Source organism: Vombatus ursinus, unplaced genomic scaffold (genome assembly GCF_900497805.2).
Source record: "Vombatus ursinus unplaced genomic scaffold, bare-nosed wombat genome assembly UNPS02014781.1, whole genome shotgun sequence".
In the NCBI taxonomy this organism is placed as follows: Eukaryota; Metazoa; Chordata; class Mammalia; order Diprotodontia; family Vombatidae; genus Vombatus; species Vombatus ursinus.
The window spans coordinates 35,275,741-35,286,576 of record NW_020954559.1 but is presented as its reverse complement, the minus strand read 5'-3'; the positions used below and the strand labels follow the sequence as shown (position 1 = coordinate 35,286,576).

At 42.7% G+C, this 10,836-nt stretch overlaps 1 protein-coding gene across 1 annotated transcript in view; it reads left to right on the top strand.

The window, feature by feature from the left end:
* Positions 1-789: 789 nt before the first annotated feature.
* Positions 790-10,836, top strand: part of LOC114046157 (ankyrin repeat domain-containing protein 10-like) — a 48,232-nt gene continuing 38,185 nt past the window's right edge. The window contains exons 1-2 of the mRNA XM_027866406.1: positions 790-1,017; positions 8,973-9,125. Of these exons, the coding sequence (XP_027722207.1) occupies positions 805-1,017; positions 8,973-9,125 (366 nt within the window). The 5' untranslated portion in view covers positions 790-804. The remainder of the gene's footprint in view (positions 1,018-8,972; positions 9,126-10,836) is intronic.

The following is a 10,836-nucleotide window of genomic DNA, read 5'->3' as shown; positions in this document are numbered from 1 at the left end:
GCTAAGCCACTTTCCGGCACACTCGGCCTCCGGCCGCCTCCACCTCCACCCCTCTGACCGCCAGGGCCAAGGCCGGAAGCCCAGCCCACGCGGGCCCGCATCCTCCCCGCCCCTCCCCTCCCCTCCCGGCTGCCCGGCCACAGCTGCGGCTCCGGCTCCGGGGCGGGGCCGCTTCCTCAGCCTCCTCCGCCCCTCCTGCTCCCTCTATAACTCGGCGCTCCCTGTCCTGCGCCCAGGATCGCGGCCCATCCGGGGCAGGTGAGAGCGACACAGCGAGCGGGAGGCGGCGGGTTGGGGCTACGCGCGTGCGTGCCGCGCTCCCCGGGAAGCCGCCGGCGCTCCTGCCCCGCGGCTCTCACAGCGCCCCCCTGCGGCGGCGCCCTTGGCTGCCCTCAGCAGCGGCTGGGAGGCGAAGAGGCTGCGACGGCAGTGCTTGGCCCCGCCCCTCGCCCAGGACTCGCCCAGGACCCGCCCCAGCCCCGCTCCCGGCCTCCTCCTCCTCCGGCTTTGAGGTTCTTTTCTCCGCTCGGCTCAGGGACGCAGCAGCGGCAGGGGCTGCGGCGGCAGCGGCGCTTGCTCGGCTCGCCTCGCCTCCTTTGTGCTCGGCCAGCGGCGGCGCCGACCCCGACAGCGCCTGCTCCTCCTCCTGCTGCTGCTCCCTCTGTTCCCACAGCCCCGCTCCCGGGCCGGAGGCCTCCGTCGGCTGCGCGGCCGGCTTTCGATGCCCGGCGGCGGCTCCCGCTGAACTGCACTTCGGCCACCGCCGCCACCGCTGCCGTCTTCCTTCCCCGTGAGCGGAAAGCCATGTCTGCGGCTTCGGGAGCCGGCTCCGCCGTCGAGGCGGGCTTCTCCAGCGAGGAGCTGCTGACGCTCCGCTTTCCGGTGCATCGCGCCTGCCGGGACGGGGACTTGGCTGCGCTCTGCGCCCTGCTCCAGCACACGCCTCGCGCCCACCTGGCTGCCGAGGACTCATTCTACGGCTGGACGCCCGTGCACTGGGCCGCACACTTCGGGAAGGTGAGCAAGGGCGGGGGGCGGCAGAGACCGGCCGATGGAGCAGAGCGAGGGCTGGCTTGGCAGCCGCACGCGCCTTCCCGGGCTTGAGCGAGCGGTGAGGTGCGGGCCGGGGCGGGGGGGAAATGTTGCTTTAAGGCGCCATTTTCTATAGTTCCGAGCTTTTTTTTTTTTTTTTTTAAATTGCCCTTCAGTGAGGAGTGATGGGGCCCGAGTCGGAGCTACAGAGCGCGGGCTGATGGAGCGGCCGGGCGCATGCGCGCAGCTCCTTCCCCGGGCCTCCCCCCGCCCTGCCTAGCCCGGGAAGCCCCTGGTGAGAGGGAACAGTGGCGGTGGATGGGCCGAGGAGGCGGGCGATGTCGCGCCTTGTCTCTAATGGCAGCCTGGAGCGGATGGGAGCGGGTGGACGCTGCTGGGGAGGGGGAGGGGAGGGGATGGCGCCCGCCGGCTCCTAGGGGATACTGGGGGAGGGGAGAGGCAGTTTCAAACTTGGGGCGGGTTCCCTTGGAAGCCAGCTTTTTGCCCTCCCCTTGACCCTGTTGCGGGGAAGGGGCTGATCTGTGGGCTGGGGGGTGCCGGTAAGGAAGGCTCGGAGGGGAGGGGCTGGCGATGGGATCCCAGTATGAAGTCCTTTTGAGGCACGGCACCTGAGGGGCGGGGTGGGGGAGGGGAGAGCAGCCTCCTTCTAACGGCTGCCGGATGGGGGGGGCGGTGGAAGCGGCAGCGGCGCGCGCGGGTTCGCGCGGCCCCGGCAGTCAGGCCCCGTGCGCGCGCCTTCTGCATGGCTCGGCTCGGCTGCTTTGTGGCCCTGGCCCGGTGCAGGCGTCCCGGGAAGGTCTCCGCTAATAGCCCCGTAATGGAGGCGCCTCCGGGGGTTGTAGCGGGGCCGGGGCCGACGCTGACGCCGAGCCTTTCAAGTGGTGTGGGTTATTGCCCAGTAAATATTTTGTTAAAGCTGTCTAATTTGCAGCTTAGAAAATAGCCCAAGAAGCTGCTTTTGGAGAGCCTGGGGTGCTTAAAATAAAGATTTGAGGCGAACTTTTTGTAGTAATGCATCTTTCGTCTATAAGAAAGAAGTGCATTGTGACCCCTGCTCTCCTCTGGAAAAGGCTTTACAGCAGCATCAGATTGACTGTTTTTCTGTTATGGCAACTAAGTGTTAGGCGTTGTAATAGACAAGATTCCATTGTGTGCCCCGGATATGGTCCCCACGGATTCAAATCTTCGACACCAATGGCTGAACAAGTTTATATGTATAACTATGGCAACACGTTTACTAAATTAAGCTTATTGTTTTTAATATATTAAAATTCCTACCTGAAAGGGTTGTATATAGTTACTGTGACTAAATAATAAGTAGTTCAATACTTTGGATAATAATCTCATGTTATTAATGGTCCCTACCTTTGTAATGAGATTTTATCCAATTAATGATATAAGCCATACTAGTTCAATTATGTAATGAATGCAAATTTAGAGATGGAAAGGGAACTTTAAGAGTTCATTACTTATGTGAAAACTTTGATAAATAACGTGGATAAAGTCCTATTTTGAAAACTTAAAGCTCTCTTGATATTACCGTAATGGTGTAGTATAAAACCGTTTTTGAAAGTATAAACTAATGCTGCTTATACATTCTAATCTAACAGCCATTTATCCTTAATTACAGCAGACTTGATTTTCTCAAGTTAAAGCATAGTGAATATTCTGTTGTGATGTATTCCACTATTGCAGGGACCAAGTTTAGGATCATAACACTCATAGTTGGAGGGGACCTTAGAGATCATCTAGGCCCAAAGAGGTTAATTAAATGACTTGCTCTTGGTCACAGGTAATAAGTAAGAGAGTCAGGATCCAAATCCAGTATTTCTTCCACTATACCTGAAGTTCCTAATGATCAGTTAGATAAGATTTGCTGATATGTGTGATAAAGTTTTCTTATAAATCTAGTAGACTAGCAAGAACGTTGAATTTCGAGTCAGAGATCCTGAGTTAAAAGAAATGCTTCATTTATTTTGCATTCCCAAGGACTAAGGTATTCCACATAATTCAAATTTTCCAGCCAACTAAAGCTTGCTTCTCTTAAAAGTGACACGCTCTTAAAACAGTTTTTGAAGAAAAACTCATCATCGGCCTTTTACTACACAAAATACGGAACATAACTTACTTGTATGTGCCTGATTCAGGATCATTATTACGAATATCCTAACTGTTCCGCTTCCGATCAGTATGACCTTGGACATATTTAACCTTTTTAAAAAGAGGGAATTGAACTAGATGTTCTCCAGTGTACCTGCCAGTGCTGAGAACTTACTATACTATGTGACCTAATGCAGGGGTGGCCTCAGAAGCTGTTAGTGTTCGTATCTGAAACTAGATTGTTGAAACCCAGATTGTTGTGTTTTTGTAATTGTGATTTTTGTTATTCTATCCTTCCTTTGGTTAGCTGTGGAGCTGATTAAATGCCCTTCATGAATCTAATCTGATATAAATCATTGTTACATGAGTTTTATTATAGCTATTTTCCTCTCCTCAGAAGTCTTTCAGCTGTTGATTGGAGACTGATCATATGCAGGGTTCTGGATTCCTAGTACTCTCAAGAGTATAAAGCACTGTTTTTAATTGTAACCTTGGGCAAGTCACTTCATGCTGAGCTGCAGTATATCTGTAAAATGGAGGTGGGGAGGGTGGAGGGGACAGGTCCCTTTCAGTTCTAAAACCCTTGAGATTTTTTACTGACATCCAGTTTAGTGGAATATCCAATATGTATGTATTTCTGGGGGTTGGTCTGGATCAGTAAATTTTAGTCCATGTGAGAGAACTCCTAGAAGGGAAACTTGCTTCACTGATGGTGATCATTAACTTATACCTCCTGCTCCTGTTTACTAATGGTTACATAGCTAGAGAGTGACAGCTCGGGAACCCAGGTGTTTATGACTTAAGGACTGGCTCAGCTTCTTGCTGCATATTAAATGTAGAAGGGATAGAATTAAGTGGTTTTTTTGTTTGTACATGTTTCCCACTTTAAGCCCACCAGATATTTGACTATTGAGGTTTATGAGCAAGATAAATTATAAGATTCTCTAAGCTTCACTTCAAAAGCTAAACTCTGAATATAAAAGTGTGAGTGTGAAAGTGGCAGCATAGACGAAATGATTTCTAAGAGTTCTTCTAGATTATTCTGATTCTATACAAATTTTCTGTACAGAATCTTGCACAGAGCAGCATAATAAATACATTTTGTAATAGTATAAAAGCAAGAATTTAGTCAAAACTGTAGGGTTGTGACTACTACTTACCTAAGTGTGAATTATGTTTAATGATTTTATTTACAAAAAATCAAGTTACAACTTTCTGAAATCTGTTGTGAAAAGTGATGTGAGCTTGTAACTGAAGTGTTTTAGGTGATGAGGTTTGTGTTGAACTAGGAAGTGGTAAAGGCAAAACAAAATATTTGTTACCTTTGTATATAGTATGAAATAATGAAACCTAGTTTCTTTTTAAGAAGGACTAATGTTCTATTAACTTTTTTGTAATGCCTTCAGTTACCGTTTTTTGTAATGTCTTTAGTTCATTTTATGATAGCACCATCTTAGTAACTAATTGGCTTATCATTTTTTATGAAGTGACAGATGACTTGAAGATACCAAAGGGCATTGAGATTGCAATTTGGAAGGAAGCCAAGTTAGTCTCTTAAGAGGAATGCTATGCTGCCTTGTCAAACCCCTATGGGCATAAATCACTGGAGATGTGCTACAGCAACTCCTGGCAGGGCACATTGAAAAGTTTTTAAGAATATTTAAAGTTTTTGTAATGCTACTTGTGAAAAGTATATTGGTGGGTTTTTTTTTTTAAACAGCATGTTAACGTAGAGTATTGAATAGAGATAGAGCTAGTGGCCTCAGTGAGAAAGACCTACCTGAGCAAGTCAAATAACCTTTTGATGCCTGAGACAACTCTGACGATCAAAAATTGCTCAGGAGCTGCTGATCTTCATTAATAGAGAAAGTTCTCTCTAGGAGTTCCCAGTGCCATTGAAATCGTTAGTTCATTCAAAAAAAGTATCTACTATGGCTAATCATATGCATCCTAACTTCCAGTATTGTCTTTAAAAAGACAGTCTAATGATGCGATAAACAACATGTGCCTGTCTCAGTGGAAAGAATCCCCATGCTGACAGAATTGCTGATCCTTGAAGACTCTGTGTTTGTCACACATTACTTGTTGGGTGGGGGGGCATGGGTGAACCAAAAATTAGTGTTGTCAAGATCACTAGCCTAGGGTAGCTATACCAAGAGACCAAATAAGTTGATTTCAGTCAGATTTTTTTTTGCTTTTTATGATTGCACCATACCTTGAATGTTTATCATTTGCAAGGCTTTTCTAAATTTAGTTTTGCTTTTTTGTTGTACTATTTTAAAATGACTTTTTGTCACTATTGGTAGAGAAAGTAGTGATAATAAAAGCTCAGTCTTCACAATAACTCTGAGGTAATGGTAATACAAGTCATATAAGAAGTATTCTTCTTACCCATAATTTACTGCCTTCCCGGATATTTAAAGCATAAACGTATTCTATTATTTATGGATTATGCAAGATTTTGAATAGTGTATAAGAAAGCACTGCTCTCTAGGTATTAAATAAAAGCTGAAATGTGTAAAATATCTTTTTTTGTTAATTATTAAAAATACATTTTAAAACAAATGTAACCTGCTATATATCATCATATTTATTTTTTCAGATTGGTGATCACTGGTACTTTCATTATGAAACTCTTTATACTTCCGAGACTCAGTCAATGTTTTAAGGTGCTAAAACAAGTTTTTTTTTCTTTAACTTCATCTGTGCTCATAAGTATTTGAAAAGTTCTTTTTAGAATTAACCTTTAAAATCAGCCTTCTGGAATTTTTAAAAGGTATTTTTCAAATACTACATATTTAATATTGTAAAGGGGGCAGCTAGGTGGTGCGGTGGATGCAGTACCAGGCCTGGGGTCAGGAAGACTCTTGCTGAGTTCAAATTTGGCTTTAGGCACTCTTAAGTCACTTAACCATGTTTGCCTCGGTTCCTCATCTGTAAGATGAGCTGGAGAAGGAAATGGCAAACCACTTCAATATCTTTGCTGAGAAAACTCCAAATAGAGTCACGAAGAGTGACACACAACTGAAACAACTGAACAACAAAAATATTGTGGAAACTATAAACAAAGACATAAAATAGGAAAATACTTTTATAAAGAAAAACAGTAAAATACCATTAAAACTTAGTATTCAGTTTCTGTATTTAATATATTGAATAAGGTAATGCTTTAGGCACAGTGGAGACTTCATCAAGAAATGTCTTCCTCGGGCAGCTAGGTGGTAAAGTGGATAGAGCACCAGCCCTGAAGTCAGGAGGACCTGACTTCAAATGTGGCCTCAGACCAAACACTTGACAGTGACTGTGTGATCCTGGGCAAGTCACTTAACCCCAATTGCCTAAAAATTTTTAAAAAAAGAAAGAAATGTCTTCTTGTCACATTCAGGCATGTCCTACTCTTTATAACCCCATGGACCATAGCATGCCAATCAGTGGCCAAGAGGTTTTTCTTGGCAAAGATACTGGAGTAGTTTGTATTTCCTCCTCCAGTGGATTAAGGAGAACAGAGGTTAAGGTACCTGTCAGGGTCACATACTAATAAGTCACATTACCTAGTAAGTAAGCCATCATATCTGAAGATGGATTTGAACTCAAGTCTTCCTGATTTCAGGCCTAGTGCTCCATCCATTGAGCCACTAGCAACCCCTAACTTACTGTCCATAGGAGTAGATCTTTGGTGCATATGTTAATAATGGACAACTTTTATGGAACTTAAATGGAGAGGGTCCAGGAGACAAGTTGACTTGTCCTTAGAGGCAATTGCTTAAAGACTTTGTCAGTTCTCTCATTTCTTGTATGTGTTAAATTGTGATCTGTTCTTACCATACAGTAGTACATTAGCTATACTCCTCCTTTGAAAGAGCTGGGATATTTCCCTGTAATGCCATTTGACTGATTTCATATGTGCCCCCCAAATTAACTGTGACAGTTAACCTTTTAAGAATGTGAAATATCATTTCCTCATGCTAGTCTGAGCAATACAGTGTTCCAAGACTATTCTAAAGGACTCAGGATAAAAAATGATATCCACATTCAGAGACAGAACTGATGGAGTCCAAATGCAGATCAAAGCATGGTTTGTTTGGTTTTTTTGTGTGTGTGTTTGTTTGTTTTCCTATTTTTCCTTTGGATCTGTGTCTTTCACAACATGACCGATGTGGTAATATGTTTTGCATGATTGAACACATATAACTTATATCAAATTGCTTACCACCTCTGGGAGGGTCAGGTCAGAGAGTGAGAAAATTTGGAACTCTTTTGGATTTTGAAAGACTCTTTTTTTAATGATTGGTTAAAAATTGTCTTGGTTGCAATGAGGAGAAAAAATAAAATATTTTTTAAAAATTTCAGTTAATCATTGCCCTGTACTGTGTGCAAGAGAATGTGCACTGGGTACAATGACTCATATTTAGATAAGAGGTAATCCTGAATCTAATTGGTGTTTATATTGCATATACACAAATAACTGTCATACAAGGTAATTCAGGATAAGTGCAAGATAAGTATCACATCCATAACTTATTAGACTGTTTTGACCTTGAGTCAGACACTTAATCTCTCTGAAACTCGGTTTACTCTAAAATGGGAATGGTTTACCAGTCTCCCAGCAAAGTGCTTTGTAAATTGTAAAGCATTTTATGACATGAGTTGAAGTGGGCTTTAAGATGATGGTTCACCCGAAAGAAGAAAGGCAATTTAGAAATAGGGAATACTGTGAGCAAAGGCATAGTGGCAGAGATGTGAAGATAAGAAATAGCTCAACTGAGCTGAAATGTAGAGCATGTGATCAGTGATAGCAAAATTCTGACATTTTGACTGGTGCTGGATAATTGAGAGTCTTGAATGTTGGCAAAGGGCTTTGAACTTATTTTTGTAAACAGTAGGTAGGGAGCCATGCAAGAGTGACTTGAGCAGAGCAATGCCTAAGGAAGCTTAGTCTGGTAAGTAGTTTGAAGGATGAATTGTAGTGGGGAAACAACTGGAAGCTGGAAGACCAATTAGAAGACTAATGTAGTCCAGATGGTGAGGAAGGCTGGATCTCGGACTGGGTAGTTCCAGTGAGAAAAGCCTGAAAGGGACATATGCCCAAGTGATATTGAGGAGAGTGAGAATAAAATGAAGGAGGCTTGACAGCTGTGTGTGGGAGATTTATGAAAAGGGTGGTACCATTTGAAATAGTGGCCAGTCAGAAAGTAAAACAAGATTTTCAGGAAAGGAAATGAAATCTGAATTTGGATTATGTTGTGGCAGCAAAGCAAGATGATTTTCTGTAGGCTGTTGGGAATGTGGGTGTTTAGAGTTTGAGAAAGAGCTCAGAGTTAGAGATACATAGATTAGAGAGGTTTCAATGCAAGCCTCGGGAGTATATACAAAAAATTTCTAATTTAAGAGTGTACCAGTTACAGAATGGAGTAGGATATGAACAGAGTGCTAGACTGAGGGGAAACTGCCCCTTCTTTAGAGATGACCATTTGTAGGGGCAGCTAGGTGGTGCAGTGGATAGAGCACCCACCCTGGAGTCAGGAGGACCTGAGTTCAAATCCAGCCTCACATACTTGATACTTCCTAGTTGTGTGACCCTGGTCAAGCCACTTAACCCCAAGTGCCTCTTTAAAAAAAAATGATGTTGTGAAGGAGATTGTTGCTCCAGAAAAGGTTAGATCAATGATCTTTGAGATCTCTTCCAAGTAGAAGAGTCTGATTTGGGTGTTTTGTTTTTTCAATGGGACTCATCACTAATTTTGGGGGCAAATGTTTAAGTATATTTAGTAGTACAATTAATATAAGTGTTTACCTTATTCTCACTGCTTTTCTTAAAGTTGGAGTGCTTAATACAGCTGGTGAGAGCTGGTGCTACTCCGAATGTCTGTACAACACGATTTGCCCAAACACCTGCCCATATTGCTGCTTTTGGAGGACATCCTGAGTGCCTGATCTGGTTGATCCAAGCTGGAGCCAACATTAACAAACAGGTATTAAATATGACTGGATTTAACTAATTTTTTTTTTCAGTTGTAACCAATTTGTACTATGGCATTTAGAATTGATATTCTAACCAGAATTTGAGTTTTATTTAAAGTGCTAACTGGGATTTATTTTAGTTGAATTATTTTGGATGAGTGCCATTCATGAATTGATTTGTAAATACAAATCCAGGTTAGGAAATGAGATATATCTAAGAAACAAGTACTATAAGCTAACATAACCAGATTTACAAAAGAGTGTGAAAGGAAATTGGAAATATTCTGTGGTTCATTTGAAAACTGGAAAAGATAAAATGACCACGATGTGTGTGTTTGTGTGTGTATGTCATGAAGACCCATGTCCTTACTCTTAAAGGGCTTTCTTTCATCAAGATAGAAAATATAAATTTTTATATCTGTGTACAATTCCTGTTTGTGCTTTCTCATCTTTTATTGTTTAATATTGTTTAAAACTAATTGAAAAGAAAATATGAAGAAGAATGTTTGGAAGAAAATAAGTGAAGGAATTCAAGCTAGTGGTTTAAAAGTTTATTATCTTGCACTTATTTCTGAGTAGGAAGAAAAGCTATCCTATATCTGGAGAAATTTAATCCCTGGTTTGACTCCAGTGTTAGCCCTATAACCTGGCCAGTGGAAGGAATAGGCAGTCTGTCACTTGATGCAACTGACTGGCACCCAGAGTAGTTGTTGATACCATTCTTCAACTAATCTGCTTTCTTTTTTCTGTTGAACCTATCTTATTTTTCCCTTTATTTCCCTTTTCCAGCAGTCTCTCTGCATCTTGTTCTCGGCAGTCCCTCTTTTTTCTCCCCATATACACATTTGTCCTTTCTTGGTTCTCTAATTCCTTATTTCTTCTCCAAAAGCAACCAGTACTTAATCCTTCAGTGTTTAAGTAAATGCATGATCTTATCAATATAGATATTCCATTGCAGATCAAAATCCATTCATACTTCCTATCTCTGATTCTTGTCCATAGTCACCCATAAACTCCCCATAGGATCTACCAATGTGCTAGAGATATTCTTCTAGGTCTATTTATGTTTTGTGAGTACTGGTGCAACTGCTTTTTGTGGGTAGGTCATTGTTGGAAATTAGCTGCTGCCTACTTGGCCCGTTATGTGTGTCTTCATTACCCTTTGAGTCCCTTGAAACTTTGATTCTTCACAGGTAGTAGTGTTCAAGATTTGAAGCCACATAACATCAGTCTCTTTTCAGATGGCTTTATGCTGATTTCATCAAGCTATAGAACATTACAGAGCCTCCTTAGTGAGATGCACAATTGTTCAAAAAATTAACAATTCATCCAAAAAACCCAAATTAATGAAAAATGCCTAGCACTCCCTTCCATTATTTTATTTATTTTGTATATAGCTTGTATTTACTTATCTTTGTATATGTTGAATCTTTTCAGTAGACTATAACCATCTTCATTAAAGGCAGGCATTGCCTCGCTTTTATGTCCTTAGCAACTAGCATAATCCCTAACAGGTAAAATCAGTAAGCATTTTCTAAGTGCTTACTATGTGCCAGCCACTGGGATATAAAGAAAAGGCAAAACAGCCCCTGCCCCCAAGGAGCTCACATTCTATTGGAGGGAGAAAATGTACATAATAGGTATATACAAGATATATAAAGGGCACGTGGAAGGTTTTAGAAGGCAAAGTGCAGTGGCAGCTAGTAGGACCAAGAAAGGTCT